The following is a 16,595-nucleotide window of genomic DNA, read 5'->3' as shown; positions in this document are numbered from 1 at the left end:
ATTGTGAAGATCGTTGGAATTCACATCGACATACATACACCCTCCTGCATTTGTACTATTTTCTCAGGATACATTTCTAGAAGTATAATTCCAGTTCAGGGATATACACATTTTAATTATTCTTCATACACCTTATCAGGCAAGTTTCTAGGTCATGAAGGCAATTACAAGCAAAAATCAAATATCTTATTCTCTTGCCAATGGTCTTTTGCTGTAATTGGGAAAATAACATATTTCTTTGGGCATTATGGGTAGCCACTGGGCAAGTGGCAGAGAAGTCTTAGAGACTAAGTTAGAGAAACAAAGCTACTATTACGTAATACAGGCAGTAAAAATAACTTTATAATGATGGTAGGCCAGATCCTTGCCACTCCATTTGCCAAAAATGTATATGGAATCTGATCTGGGAAGGAATTCTGAACATCAGGATACCAAACGGCAGTTTGTTGAAACTGTCTGAAGGAAGAGAGTAAAGTACATGGGTATTGGGAGTATCTATCACATGATAAGACACTTGTGCAATGAAGAAGCTAAAGATTTAAAAGTGATAAAGCAAGACAATACTACACCATAAATTATAATATAAATCTGCTTTATTGCAATTAGAAGAGAGCAAAGAACAGAAAATGTCACAGAGATATAAACCATGTTTATCACACACCTGATTACTTGTGCTTTCATAACCATTGTGAGGGAGGATCTCAATGTTTGAAAGATGGGAATTCCTGGGCCAGTAAAAGCAAGAAGTTGCCTTATTCTGAACCAAGATCCAGGCAGTGACCTTCTGATGGGGAGCAATGGAAGCTCAAGTGGGGCAGGTAAAGACAGTGAGGTGACATGAAGGTGCTCAGCAACTTCAGCTCAAACTCAGAAAGTAAGAGAAATCAGAGACAAGAGAGAAGAGGCCCAAGAGAGGGCAATGCCGCTATAGACGGGGACAACGTGGGACCAAGAGCCAACGGCAGGACTTAGTGCTTGTAGCTCTTCCTGCTGGAAGATGAGGTGGTGGTGTACTTGATGGTGGAACTGCTACCTCCAGAGGAGCTGAAGCCACCCCCCATGCCTCTGCCACTGCTGGAACTGAAGCCAGCTCCAAGGCTGTGGCCACTGCCATAGGAGTAGCCGCTGCCTCCGCCCAGGCCTGAGCCACCGCCCATACCGCTGGCACTGCCATAGCCACCAGCACTGCCATAGCCTCCAGACACGGTGGACTGCACCACAGCTGTGAAGGAGAGAGGGACAAAGACACACAGGACACAGTGAGCTCATTCTGCCAGCTTCAGTCCAGTCAGAGGAGCACAAGGGCAAGGGAAGAAGGTGAGCAAAGGTACTTACAGATGTTGACTTGTCCAACGCCTTCGCCACTCAGCCTAGGAAGGGAGAAGACACGGGGGGACATGAGACCTCAGAGAGCTACCAAGGGACCAGAATGGGAAGCCTTGATGTGAGGATAGCCCATGGGGAAGCTGCCTTGGAAATGGTTCTCTGAGAGTAGCCGCTATGGCCATAACTAGGGTGCCTTCAACTTGTGCTCATGGCCCAACATCCTAAACCTGGATCCAGGATGTTTGAGGGGCTTGTGTGGTAAGTTACCTACCTGCACTCCTCGCCCTCCAGCAGCTTCCTGTAGGTGGCGATCTCCACATCCAGGGCCAGCTTAACATTCATCAGCTCCTGGTACTCCTTCAGCAACCTGGCCATGTCCTGCTTGGCCTTCTGCAGGGCATCCTCCAAATCAGCCAGCTTGTTTTTGGCATCTTTGAGGGCCATCTCCCCACGCTGCTCAGCATCAGCAATGGCGGACTGCAGGTTGGCACACTAGAGGAGGAACATAGGCAGAATGAACTCGAGATTTAGTCCTCCAGAGGAGACTAACCACACTTCTTTCTAGTGAGGAAGAGTTCCAGAGTCCAATATCATAGAAAGGGCCTTCTTCCTCTTTTTGCCCAGTATTTCTCTGTTCTGCACAAATGAGTTAGTCTGGGAGCCACATGAGAAAACCTGTGCCCTTTTTTAACCTCCCTGCACTATACTGGACAAAATGCCAGCAGATTTGGAAGAAATGGTCCTACTCATTTCTTTTGAGTGCCATCTTCAAAGCCAGACAAGGATCTCTTCTGGTGATCTCACGTGGATGCCACACTAACTTATACAAAATTAGGAACATCCTCATTTAAGCAGATGAGCTTCACATCTAGCTGTGGAGATCTTGACTTCCTCACTCCTAACAGATTCTATCACACTTGGGCAACACTGATCTTCACCTTTGGTCCTTGCTCAACTTTCTTTTTACGTTGAATCTTGAGCAGATTTGAAGCAATCTTGCCTCGTCCTGACCTCTTTTCTTTACTGACTTGTTTCATATATTCCTAAAACAACCTTTTGTTTTAACTAATCTCTTTTAAAAGCCCCAAGACTATCTTTTTACATCTGACTGACTGGGATTATTCTTGAGATGTGACTGTATCATTCTGTAGAGTTGGATCGATGTGCCCTGATCTGTGGGAATTCTCAAAGGTGGGAGCTGTGTGTTCTCCGCTCTCTCTGCTGTTCCCTCAATTCCGAGCATTTCCCAAAGGTGGCTGACGACCACCTAGTGGTGTTGCAAGGAAAGGATGTTTTTCCTCTCCAGAGCCGCCCACCATACCTGCTTCTTGACATGGTCGATCTCGGATCTCAGCCTCTGGATCATGCGGTTGATCTCAGAAATCTCCTGCTTGGTGTTGCGCAGGTCATCCCCGTGTCTGCCTGCTGTGAGCTGAAGCTCCTCATACTGAAATCCAGGGAGAGAGAGAGAGAGAGAGAGAGAAAGAGAGAGAAGATGGTGTATATGGGTTTTCACATCCCAACAGTGGCTTGCCTTCCAAACAAGGCATTTAACACATTTGGACCATGAAGCCAGTGGTTTCTCCACAAGGGTTTTTAGGGAAAGTTGACGTGGTCCAAGGTCATTGGATACTGTACATTGATCACAGACCCTCTCTCTAATGGACCACTGTCTGCCTAGTTCATTTGTGGACCAACAATGTTCTGTATCCTGTTTCTGAGAGCCAGGATCAGGGAAAGGACAAAAGCAAAGAACACTAGGTCTTTATCTAGTGACTTGGGTTCTTGACTTATCAAATTTGGACATAAATTCTGTAAATGCCTGGTCTAAGAGGGCAGGGTACACATCTTATGAGAAAATATCAGTTTCATTATAGCAAATTTCCCAGCAAAGTCCATAGCCTCACTAGTGATCAGGTAGGGGACAGGGGCATTCCTGGGCGGCTGTCAACTCAAGGCTCACCTTGCTCTGGTACCAGGACTCAGCCTCAGCCCGACTCCTCTGAGCGATCTCCTCATATTGGGCTTTGACTTCAGCGATGATGCTGTCCAGGTCCAGGTTACGGTTGTTGTCCATGGACAGGACCACGGAAGTGTCTGAGACATGGGTTTGCATCTGAAACAGTTCCTGCAGAACAGAAGATGGTCAGATCATCTTTTCCTGTGGCACTGACTGATGTATCCAGTCCCAAGATTTCCCACCCTTTGCAGAGTCCCATCACAACAAATAAAAGAGGAGTGGTGATGCTTACTGCGTCATACAGGGCTCTGGTGAAGTTGATCTCATCTGTGAGAGCATCTACCTTGGCTTGCAGTTCAACCTTATTCATGTAGGCAGCATCCACATCCTGGGGAATAAGCCAACAACTTGGAGTCAGCTGAGCCCTCCTTCCCAGTCTCCACACCTTTGAGTCTCCCCCTCTATTCCCCTCTTGGATGTGTGCAGAGACCCAGAGTCCTCCCCCTCTACAAAGGAACATGATCCCCTGATCTTCATCAGCTCACCTTCTTCAGAGTCACAAATTCATTCTCTGCTGCTGTGCGCTTGTTGATTTCATCTTCATATCTAGAATTAGAACAAGGTAAGACATAATTGAGCCAGAGATGGAGATAATACAGCAAGATCAGCCTGGGATCCCCACTTTCCACAAAACAGATAGGTCCAAATTGAGTTTTCCTGCCACTGACCCCCCCACACACCTTTTGTGTGTGTGTGTGTGTGTGTGTGTGCGTGTTCCCCCAATTCCTCATATCTTTTCCTCTCCCACCCACCTCTATGGCCCATTTGTTCTTTGGGGGTTGTTTTGGGACAATGATTGTGATTTTCATTTCCATGGACCTGTTTCCATACGGAGCCATGCCCACATCTGGACCTGGTCACCTGGAAGTCTTCAAGCGTCTGCTTCAGGGAACTAAAGCCCCTTTTCTCCTTGAACTCACTTGTTCTTGAAGTCCTCCACTGTGTCCTGCATGTTCCTCAGCTCTGAGTCCAGGCGGCCCCTCTCCCCCAGGATGCTGTCCAGCTGTCTCCTGAGGTTGTTGATGTACTGTTCAAACAAGGGCTCCAGGTTCTGCCTCACAGTCTTGGTGCCCTGCTCCTGGAGCAGAGTCCACTTGGTGTCCAGGACCTTGTTCTGTTGCTCCAAGAACCGCACCTGGAGGAAGACAAGGTGATTATTTGCCGGAGAAAGCAAAGGAGAAAGAGGTAGGCATTGTCAGGTGCCCAGGCACGCCTGGGGTGTCACCCAGCACGCACCTGGGCTACTACACAGCATATACAGAGGCTCAGGCTGACAGTGTTGGACCCAGAAACCTATTGCCTTCCCACTCCAGTGATGCTGTATGAAATTCTTCCATGGACATATGAAGTCTTCTCACTAGGTAAGTTATGCTGCTTATCAATGACGTTTAACAGTTCTTTTCTTTTCATTGAAAAACACAATCATATATTTCCCCATTATGTTGCACAGTTTTTTTAAAATCGTACTTCAGCTAAAAGCATATTAAATGTGTAGAATCTAACAATTAAATCCAATGTAGCTAATGAACGGACTCCAGTAACTTCTGTTTTAGTACATGGTTGCCCTCTACAAGAAACATCTTAATGGTCATGCTCTGGTTCTACACAGTTAGTATTCCTATGGCTATATAAATGTTTCTAGGTCTTTTTCTTCTAAGCCAGGCAGATGTCCTTTTCTTTTTCTTTTTTTTTTTTTTTTCTGACTCTTTCCTCATGCCCAGAGTCCTCGAGGAGATTTCTGCTGGCATTATTTTTTAATCTCTAGGAATCTCCAGAAGGGAAAGCTAACCCATTCCATTCTCTCACTGCCTTCTTTTGCTTCATGCTTATCAAAAGTAGAATATTCTTCCCTGGGAATGATGGATACTTAAGAGACCCAGTGGTTTTAAATGATTTCCATCACCTTCTGCCTGTTGTGAACATGGAGCCCAACTGGCATCTCAGGGGAGAGCGAGTCCCAGTCCCCTTCTCCCTCCCTTCCTCCTGAGTCTCCCCTAGTAGGACACTGGTTGGTTGTCTAGTTTGGGGACTCTGGAATCCCAGTGGAGACAGGTGCTCGTGGCTCACCTTGTCAATGAAGGAGGCAAACTTGTTGTTGAGGGTCTTGATCTGCTCTCGCTCCTCAGTCCTCACCCTCTGGATGGTGGGGTCGATTTGCAGGTTCAGAGGAGTGAGGAGATTCTGGTTGACGGTGACCTCTTGGATGCCTCCAGGAGGGCACACAGGGAAGCCAGAGCCCCCATAGCCACCAGCAAAGCCAGGTCCACCACCGAGCCCAAAGCCACCACCAGCTGCACCACCAAAACCAAATCCACTTGAGGCTCCACCTCCATAGCCAAAGCCGCCTCCAACTCTGCCACCATATCCGCCACTGATGGCACAGCTGCCCCCTCCGATGGAGATCCTCTTGGAGCCACCCAGGCCATAGAGGCTCCTGCTGCCAAAGCCGGCTCCTCCACACGCTCCACCGAAGCCACCACTGCCCCTGGAGCGGGACACGGAGACACTGCTGAAGCCAGAGCGGCAGACCCCTGGGACTCTGGCTGAGCTGGCGCTGAAGCCACGGTGGCTGATGCTTTGGCTCCTCATGGTAGATTTGCTAGACATGGTTTCTGAAGAGGAGAAGGCTGAAGAAAGTGTGAGAGGCTGAAGGGTAGCGCTGAGAAGAGCAGATCTGTGAGATGAACCTCCCGGCAGCAGTTTATATATGGTGGAAATGGGTTGGGCTCCGTCCTGGAAGGTGAGCTTGCAGATTGGGAAGGGCTGATCTTTACAAATAGTGAGATCAGCCCCAGCCTCTTAAAGGTATGAAACATGAAGATTGCTTCTTTGGCTTCCTTTAGTCATGGAGAAATTCTCTTGCCTTCCAGCCTTGATGATCCCAACACAATAAGCCTGGATGTGAATTCACTGAAGTCATGAGTTAGTCATGTTCTGAAACAAAGGAGACAAGGAGCTGATTTGTGATAATTGTCCCTTCCTTCTGCTTACTCAGACACTCCTCTGTGTGCCCCCTTCCCACACAGGTTTTCTCCTCTTCAAGCACCACCCTTCCCATCAGGGTGGGACTGACTCTTGAGTTCTTATAGGCATTTGCCCAAAGGCCTGCACAAGAAGTGGCCTGCAGTGTTTTTCATCATGTTTCTGCCTGTCCTTCTGTAACTCCTGGCTTCTTCCTGGTGGCCTGGGCATGAATATGGGGGCTATACTGGGGACGTAATCTTCCTTTGAAAAACAAAGGGCCAGAAGAGTTGGGTTTTTACCCTGTGTAGTCAGCATTTGTTCTCTGTCCTATGTGATAAGCTCACCAATTGGCAGTTTCCTGAAAGGACAGGAGACATCACCAAAGACAACTCTGTCTAGAGACCTGACTTCTGCACCTCCCTCCCCAATTTTTGCTTCCCAATGACTTGTTATTATGCAAATTTTTTGCCCAACTGGAAACCATAAACACTTTTTTCTCTCCTGTTTTAGAATGATCACTTAGAACTTAAGAAATCTAAAATGAGTATGACAAAAATTATTGAGGAATTTACTGAATTTTGATTCCAACACACTTTGACACTTCTGAGGAATAAAAAAGCAGACACCTTAATGGGGTGTGTACAGAAAGTTGAGGGGCATATGGAAACAGTGAATCATAATAATGTGCCCTTACATGTGTGATTATGTCACATGTAAATTCCAAATTTATATTTCTAATCTCAGCACTTAAAATCTGAAATGGCTATACACCTCAGAGGGAAAGAAGGCTGTGAGTGAGTGTGGTGTTTGGCCTGAAGAGGAATAAAGTCCTTTCCCCCCAGCCCACACATTAGGTGCTGAGCACCAGGAGCACTGAGGGCAGTTTTAGGCATGCTGTTCTGTGAGAACACATGGGTCAATGGCAACTAGCAGAGGAAGGACAAACTCGCACATTGAGATGACCAGAGAAAAGCTCCTGTTACTATCTTAGCAATGTCTCATCTCTCCAGTGTTTTGGGGTGCACAATATCCAGGAGAGCAGGTCATTTCCTGCCCAAACGAGGTGCTATCTAAGCATAGGGAAGAGATACCTTCTCAAGACAACGGAAACAGCTCCCTTCTCTCCACCCTCGTTGCACAATGTGCTTCCACCCATTTCTGGGAAAGAAGTGTTCCTTCCCATGGCATGGTGTTCTGCTCTGTTCTACTGTCTTGAGATGGAAGTTTGGCATCGATGTTGCAGGAAGGGTAGGAAGGATTGGCAAGTCAGGTGGGAGCAGCACACATTTTCCCCAGTATTTATATCTATAGCTGCTTTCACAGTGCAGTGGTGGAGTTGGGTGGTTGCCACTGAGTGTGCATGGCTTACAAAACCTAATAGAGTTACTATGTGGCCCTTTAAAGAAAAAGTATATCAACCCCTGGTTAAGAGCATAGGCTCTGGAGATGGAGTGCTCAGGCTCCTAACTAGGCTCATGTGTGTCTTTGAAAATTATTCATTTTTATAGTTGTAAAGTGGGGTTGAAAATAATATCTACCTCACAGTGGGGACTGGAGGAAATAATGCAGAAGCTTTAGCATAGGGCCTGCACAGAAGTACTCCATTAAGCTGAGTTAATATCACTATTACAATGCAAGTAGGAAGAAGATTGGTGAGTTCAGGGATACATGAGAATCCTCAAGAACTGGAACCACAGGTACAGCTGTGTGTGTGGTGGAGGGGACGGAGACAGAAGAAATGATGCCAGCACCGAAGGTCTGTGTCCTATTGGTAAGGACCTGGAAGCCACATATGGGGGTTTGCACTTGCTCCCAGAAGCAGCACAGCACCATGGAAGTCAGAAGAGCCACAGAAGCAGAAGTATGATTTATAAGTTTGCTGGTGCTCAAAGCAACAGGACAGGGGAAATTTCTGCTCTAGTGCAAATGCAGCTTCCTACCCAAGTGGTTGGAAGGAAGCAGTGGCCAGAAAGAAGGAGGATCTGTGTCTTTGACAGAAGCTGAGCAGACTGCTCTCTCTGTCCTGTGTGGGGTCAGTCTCCCTTGGGCCATCCTCTGCTGGGCCCTCTTCTGTTCTCAGGGCTCTGCATGCAGGGACAAGCTGCCATCAACCAACATGGATGACCAGATCAGTGCCTCCTTTAGTACTAATTTTATATCTACTCTAGGGTGGGAGAAGACTCATCCCTGAATAAGTGTGTAATTCAGTAGTAGCAGCAGAAACTTCACATTCAACCAGTTATCTGGTCAGAGGATGGTTTGTCTTGAACATTTTACCCACTTCCCAGCTTGGCATGTGCACCAGAGAGCACCAGCAATATAAACTATTAAGTTTCATTTCCCCACACAAGTATTTCTCTTATCAATAGATTTCTAAGACACTCTGTAACATATTATTTTATATTATGTTCTCTCTAAGATATATATAAAGATACATTTTTTCCCCAAGATTCGCATCACTACCTGCCAGGGAATGATGCCTTAAAACCAATTCTGGAAATGCTGACCATTAGTGAAGTCAGCTAGGAAGGCTCATGAGAGCGGCTGTAGGCTCCTACGATAGCAGAGGAGGAGTTACAGTGGAGGGGCCCCATGGCAAGTCCATTTCTGATTTCACTCTTTTCTTTGTACTTGATTCATTTGCCCTTGATTTTCTGTATCTTTGACTGCAGGGAGGTGCCCTCTCTTCTGCATTCTAGTTTGACACTGCCGTTCTGGGATAAGCTGTCCTTTTTCCTCCTCTACAGTCCAGTCTTCTGCTCTCTGCTCCTGCTTCCACACTCAGGAGAGGGATGTGCTCACAGGGGACCTGCTGGATGGTTAGAGAATTGATTTCTTCAATGAAATCTCTCCAGCGTTCCTGAATCATGTCCCGTGGTGGTTATATTTTCCCAGAGGAGCAGGGTGGAGAAGGCCAGACCTTCATAACAAGATTGAAACAAAGGGTGATAGTTCAGGCAAATATGTGAGAGAAACTAAAGCAAGCAACGTGAGTAACACCGATGACAGCTAGCCTCCTCCCCAGAAGGCTGCCGAACCCAGCCTCTTTCTTCTGCCAGGACATCCTCCATTCATTGCTGTTGTCTGTTGGTCTTGGAATGAAGAAGGCCTTTGTTCTAGGGCCCAGGGATTCACCTGCGCTCCTTGCATTTTTCCCAACATGGAGGAAGGCAGCAAGGAAGCCCAGAAGCCCGAGTCCATGCAAAATCTGCCTCAAGAGGAATTTGCCTTGTCTTTCTGCCTCCCTGGGTGGAGCTGGCAGATGAGACTAAGGGCTAGGCTATTGTCATTATCCATCAAAAATTTAAGACTCAGTGCCTAACCCTGCCAGCCCCAGCGCAGGATGATGCTGTTCAGAGGGAATCCCACAGACCCAGTCCTGTCCCTAGGGAGCACCCACTGAAAGAAAAACACATGCAGCCACCTGTGTAAAGACTGTAGACAGTAGCACCCAATTGGAGTAGAAAGGCAGCCTTCTATGATCTACAGAGCTGTTCAGACAATATGAAAACTTCCAAAGCTTCACGACTTCGTAACTAAGTAACTGTCGTGAACATATAGTTGCACTAAACTGTAGAAATTCCCTTGTATTTCTCAATTTCCACACACAAGGTGCATCCATTTTTGCAGAGAATACAGTGACAGGGTCATATATCTGGACATGAAATCTGAGTGGCTTTACCCACAGCTGCTGGAAGTTTCTGACAACTCCTGTCTTCCAGTGGGATGAGGCTCTACTTCAGGTTAGTCATGGAGTCCAGAGGTCACTAAAAGAACACCTTCCACAGTGCTCAGTGAGATGTTCAGTTCAGAGCATTGCCTGTCTGTGGAACTGTGGTCCTGGACCCCCTGACACCACCCCATGTGACCTCTAGTATAAGTTGAGAACCTCATATTTGTCCTGCTTCTTCCTCACAGCCTGGAAGTAATGAAGGGAAGCATTGTGGCTATCATTTCAACCACCAAAAGTAATATGCACAAAAGGTCTGGGATGAATTGGGTTACAATTACTAGCATTTAGGATTGATGCATGTCATGTGCTTTGAAGGACACAAATTGAGTGTTTGTACAATTATAGAAAAACTCTGATGTTCCTTTAAACATTGATTTTGGTGCATATTCCTATAAAACCTAGTTACTGCATAACACATTTTTGAAAGTGTTCATTTCTTTTTGACTCACGCTGTACACACTGGTCTTGGGTCGGTAAGGGCATTTGAATGGTTGAATAACTGAAAGGCGCAAAATTAAGCTGGGATTGGGACAGATTCAGATGAAGGGGACAATGCTTGCCTTCCCTGATCAACATGGAGAGACAGTAGCACTCAAGTTGGAGTAGGAACACAGCCCTTTATGACATATAGAGCAATTCAGACAGTATGGAAACTGGAAGAAGTGAAACATTATGAGGCTCTGAGGCAAGAAGCAATTTTGGAGGCAGAAAGATCTTTCAAAAAGATTTGAGAAGCCTTACAGCAGGGCTGGTGTAGATCAGGCCTGGGATGAGCAGGGTGAAAGGGCATGGGTGGGGAGCCTCCTCCTATCATGTGTATGAGGTCCTCCATAACAACCGGGGTTGAGGAGAGCTTAGCCAGCCCTCCCCAGGCACCGACAAAAGTTCTAGGTGGCCTGGCACTGGCAAAATTTCTAGGTAGCCTGGTTTCTGCTTCTCTCCACCATACTCCCTCATGTCCCCCACCTCCTATCTGTATCCTGCCTCCTTAACACTGAAGTGTCCACCTCACTAGCCTCTGTCATAGAAACAACAATGATAGTTAGGTAAAAATACTCCAACAACCCTCCAGCGAGATGCACAAAGACCTGGTTTAAATACTGTAAGTGGTTGGTTGAGATGCAACCTATGGGATGATGTCTTACTACATCTGCCTATTGGTGAGACATCCTTAATGTCAGTATGGGGGGGAAATACATCTAGTTAATGATGGGTACGTTGGGTAAGTCCCCCCAATTCAGGATGATTTGCAGTAATTCCTACTCCCAAAAATGCATCTCAAAATCATCTGGCTCTTATTATGAATATCCTAGAGAGCAAACATGCCTCAGAAGTGCTCCTCTGAGATTTCTTGGCATTTAGTGGCAACTTCCATCTGTTAATCCTCTGCAATCTCACTTTAAGCCTGGGTTTAGGATTAGTGACAGATCTTCAATGATGTGATGTGGGCTGGGAGCAAACAGTCAAGAAAGAATTCTTGAAATGTCTTCGGTGCAAAAAGGTGCTTTTATTACCGCACAGGGACAGGACCCGTGGGCAGAAGGAGCTGTTCTGGGGTCATGAGGAGTGGCTGATTATATCCCTTCTAGTTATTGGTGGCTAAGAATAGTGGAAGTCTCTAAGAAATTTGGAAACAGGGCTTTCAGGACCACAAGGGACTAACCACTGCTAAGATAAGGTTATTTACTATTGTCTAGTAAAAGTCAGTCTTGACACTCTTCAGATGTGTATCAGTGGCACATATGCCCTGGAGGTCATTGACAATAAATTCTCAGGAGCATTTGCAGCAATCCAGAAGAGGGACACTAACAAGAGCAAAGCTACAAGGGTAAAGCAATGAAGCAAGTCCTTGAAAGAGCTGTAGGACTATTGCAATCCATATGCCTCAGGAATTCTGCCTGGAGACTGCCAGCCATGTCTGGCCCTTGCTTCCTTTTTCTCCCCTCAATAGATTCTTTGGCACAAGTCTATGGAACTAATGTGCTGAAGGAAGCCTCGGGGGGTCTGATAAGTTCAACTTCTTTCCCATTTTCCTCTAAACTTTCCTCAGCTGCTTCCAGGAAACAGCCTGGATTTTTCCAAATAGGCATAGAAGAACAGAGCATTTGTACCCTGTGGTAGAATCTGTTGACTGGGTATTCTAGAGTCCATTCCCAGTTCCATACTTTCCTTCCCATCTCCACTATAGAAACTTGGAAAGTGAGACATTCTTTTTCTCAAGATCATTAAGAAGTTTATTAGATATAATTTATGTACAGTGAAATGCACAGATCTTTAGTGGGGGGTTCAATCAATTTTAACAAACCCATGTACTTCTGTAACCCACACAATATCAAGATAGAGAAGATTTCTGTTATGCCAGGAAATCTATGTCCTTTAATCCCACTGCTCCCAGGCAATCACTGTTTTGAATTTTTCCATCTCAGATTAATGTGTTCATTTTAGAACTTTTAAATGGAATCAACAGTATATACTTAAAATACATATTTATTGCTATATATTTATATATTGCTATATATTTATATATTGCTATATATTTATATATTGCTATATATTTATATATAGCATATATATATAGCTATATATTTATATATTATATATTATTTACATGTGTGTGTGTTTGGATTTGTTTACTCAGCAAAATGTTTTTGAGATTCACCCAGATTGTTGTGATAGTTCATTGTTGATTGATAGTTCAGTCTCTTTTATTGCTGAGTGATGTGCCATGATATAAATATACCACAGTTTCTTTACCCATTCTGACTGATGAGTATTTCCAGTTTATTACCTTCCATAAAATGGTTATGAACATACTCGTGAGGCTTTGTGTGGACATATGTTTTTAGTTAAAACAAATAAATACCTGGAAATAGAACTGTTGCATCAAAAGTAAATGTATGACCAGCCCAGCCAGGTACATCTCACCGGTACCATAAACATGTGCGCGCGCATGCGCGTGCACACACACACACGAAACATATTTCAGTCTCCCAAAATGATTGTACCATTTTTAAAAATTGGTAATTTTTTTAGTTTTAATTTTTTAATTTTTAGAGTTTTAAGTTCATAGCAAAATTGAGTGGACAGTACAGAGAGTTCATATATATTGACCCCTCACATATATAGCCTCCCTTACTATCAGCATCCCTTACCAGAGTGGTACGTTTGTTACAGTTGATGAATCTATGCTCTTATCAACATCACATGTAGGTTTTTGTATGGACATAAGTTTTCAGTTCATTTGGGTAAATACTGAGGAGCATAATTGCTGGATAATATGGTAAGAGTATGTTTAATGTTGCAAGAAACTACCAAACTGTTTCCAATGTGGCTGTACCATTTTGTTTTCTCATTAACAAGGAATGGAGTTCCTGTTGCTCTATGGTCCTCATCAGCATTTGGTATTGTCGGGAGTTTTAGATTTTCACTATTCTAAAAGGTGCATAATGGCACCTCATTGTTTTACATTCCCCTAATGACATGTGATGTGGGCGTCTTTTCATATGCTTATTTGCCATCCGTGTATCTTCTTTGGTCAGCTGTCTGTTAAGGTCTTTGGCCTATTTTCTAATTGGGTTCTTTGTTTTCTTCCCCCCCCCCCCCTGCCCCAAGATTTATTTATTTTCTTTAGGAGGGGAGGGGCAGAGGGAGAGTGTCAGGCAGACTCCATGGCAAACACAGAGCCTCACTTGGGGCTCAGACCCCATGACTCTGAGATCACAACCTGAGCTGAAACCAAGAATCTGATGTGTTAACTGAGTGCATCACCCAGGTGCTCCTGGGTTGTTAGTTTTCTTACTGTTGAGTTTTAAGAATTCTTTATATTTCAGACAACAGTCTTTTTATTGGATGTGGTTTTTTTGCAAATATTTTCTCATGGACTGTGGCTTGACTTCTGCCTCTTGACAGTGCCTTTTGCAAAATAGAAGTTTTTAATTTTAATTAATCTATTTTATCAACTATTCCTCTCATGAATCATGCCTTTGATATTGTTTCTAAAAAGTCATTGCCAAACACAAGGTCATCTAAATTTTCTCCTATGTTGTCTTTCAGGGTTTATAGTTTTGCATTTTATGTTAGGTTTATGATGCATTTTGAGTTAACTTTTGTGAAAGGTGAAAGGCGTTTAGAATCATTTTTGCACGTGGATGTCTGGTTGTTTCAGCACCATTTGTTGGAAAGATTGCCTCTCCATTGTATTGCTTTTGTTCCTTTATCAAAGACCTATTGGCTATATTTGTGTAAGTCTACTTCTGGGCTCTCTATTCTATTCCATTGACTTATTTATCTATTCTTTGACCAGTGGCACACTGTCTTAATTACCATAGCATTATAGTAAGTCTTAAAGTTAGATAGTATCAGTCCTTTGACTTTGTTCTTCTCATTCAATATTGTATTAGCTATTATGATTTTTTTGCCTCTCTATGCAAACTTTAGAATCAATTTGTCAATATCCACAAATAACTTGCTGTGAATTTGATTGCAATTTCATTGAATTTATAGATTAAATTGGAGGAAAAACTGGCACCTTAATAATATTGAGTCTTCTTATTAATGAACATGGAATGTCTCTTCATGTGTTTAGTCCTTTGATTTTGTTCATTAGAGTTTTATAGTTTTCCTCATATAGATTTTTTAAATTTCTTTTCAGCGTAACAGAATTCATTGTTTATGCACCACACCCAGTGCTACATGCCATATGTGCCCTCCATAATACCCACCACCTGGCTCCCCCAACCTCCCACCCCCCCGCCTCTTCAAAACACTCAGATTGTTTTTCAGAGTCCATAACATGAACCATGAGAGAGATTTTTTTTTAAGATTTTATTTATTTATTTTACAGACCGAGATCACAAGTAGGCAGAGAGGCAGGTAGAGAGTTAGAGGGAGGGAAGCAGGCTCCCTGTTGAGCAGAGAGCCCGATGTGGGGCTCAATCCCAGGACCCTGAGACCACGACCCAAGCCGAAGGCAGAGGCTTAACCCACTGAGCCACCCAGGTGCCCTGCCTCATACAGATCTTACATATACTTTGTCAGTTTGGGGGCTGCTAATGTAAATGGAATTGGGTTTTTAATTTCAAATTTCAATTTTCATTGATGGTATACAGCACAGCAATTGGCTTATATATTAACTACATACCTTACAGCCTTTCTATAATCACTTATTAATTCTAGGAGTATTTTTTTAATCAATTCTTTTGTGTTTTCTACATAAACAATTAATCTTCTGTGAACAAAGTTTCATTTCTTTCTTCCTGGTCTGTGTACCTTTTATTTCCTTTTCTTGTCCTAATGCATTAGCTAGGAACTCCAGATATTAAAAAGGAGCCATGAGGAGGAAAATCCTTGCCTCGTTCCTGACCTTAGTGGGAAAGCTGCTAGTTTCTTGCCATTAACTGTGATGTTAGCTGTAGAATTTTTGTAGATGTTCTTTAACAAGATGAAGAAGTTGCCCTCTATTTCTAGCTTGCTGAGAGGTTTTTTGTGTTTTTTTTTTTAAATCATAAATGGTATAGGATTCTGACAAATGGTTTTTCTGAGTCTACTGATAAAATTGTGTGATCTTTTTTTCTATAGCCTATTGATGTGATTGTTTATAACCATTGATTTTAGGATGTTGATCCAACCTTATATATACACTTTAAATAAATCTCACTTGCTCATGATGTATAATTCTTTTCAAACATTGTTGGATTCAATTTGTTAACATTTTTCTGAGGATATTTTAATCCATGTTTATGAGAGATTTTGGTTTATAGTTTTCCTTTCTCATAATGTCTTTGTCTGGTTTTTGTATTAGGTCAATGCTGGCCTCATAGAATTAGTTAGGAAGTGTTCTTTCTGTTTCTTTATTTTGAATGACACTGTGCAGAATTGGTATAATTTCTTCCTTAAATGTTTCATAGAATTCACTAGTGAACTCATCTGGGCCTGATATTTTTTTTATTTTGGAAGGCTATGAATTATTGATTTGGTTTCTTCAATAAATAGAGACTTGTCAAGATCGTTTATTCTTATATGAAATTTGGTAGGTTGTGTCTTTCAAGAAATTGCCCCATTTCATCTAGGTTATCAAATTTGTGGTTATAGAGTTTGTCCATAGTATTCCTTTATTATCTTTTTAAGGTGCAGGGGATCCATGGTGATGTTCACTCATTCATTTCAGATATTAGCAACTTACGTCTTTTCTTTTCTTTTTTTTTCTTAGTTAACCTGGCTAGAGGCACATTAATATTTTTGATTTTTTTTTTTCCAAAGAACCAGATTTTGGTTTCATTGATTTTTTCCTATCAATTTCTTGTTTTTATTCCATTTATTTCAGCTCTAGTTTTTATTATTTATTTCCCTTTGCTTACTTTGGAATTAATTTACTCTTCTATTTCTACTTACCAAAGATGGATACATAGAGTATTGATTTTAGGTGGTTCTTCTTTTCTAATGTATGCACTCAGTTCTATAAATCTCTTTCTAAGCACTGCTTTTGCAGGATCCCACAAATTTTGATAAATTATATTTTCATTTTCACTTAGTTCAAAATATTTTAAAATTTTT

General features: G+C 43.2%; 1 protein-coding gene across 1 annotated transcript; it reads right to left on the bottom strand.

The window, feature by feature from the left end:
* Positions 1 to 607: 607 nt before the first annotated feature.
* On the bottom strand, positions 608 to 6,037 carry LOC101671917 (keratin, type II cytoskeletal 6A). Its single transcript, XM_004774685.3, has 9 exons — positions 5,414 to 6,037; positions 4,267 to 4,481; positions 3,832 to 3,892; positions 3,579 to 3,674; positions 3,290 to 3,454; positions 2,648 to 2,773; positions 1,598 to 1,818; positions 1,336 to 1,370; positions 608 to 1,222 (listed from the first exon to the last, which is right to left on the bottom strand). Exons 1-9 carry the CDS (start codon positions 5,951 to 5,953, stop codon positions 969 to 971), a joined length of 1,713 nt encoding a protein of 570 aa, XP_004774742.2. The 5' UTR covers positions 5,954 to 6,037; the 3' UTR covers positions 608 to 968.
* Between the last annotated feature and the right edge of the window lie 10,558 nt (positions 6,038 to 16,595).

The sequence above is a fragment of the Mustela putorius genome, unplaced genomic scaffold (genome assembly GCF_011764305.1).
Source record: "Mustela putorius furo isolate JIRA1106 unplaced genomic scaffold, ASM1176430v1.1 tig00537227_pilon_pilon_pilon, whole genome shotgun sequence".
NCBI classification, from domain to species: domain Eukaryota; kingdom Metazoa; phylum Chordata; class Mammalia; order Carnivora; family Mustelidae; genus Mustela; species Mustela putorius.
This window is presented reverse-complemented; position numbering and strand designations above follow the sequence as displayed.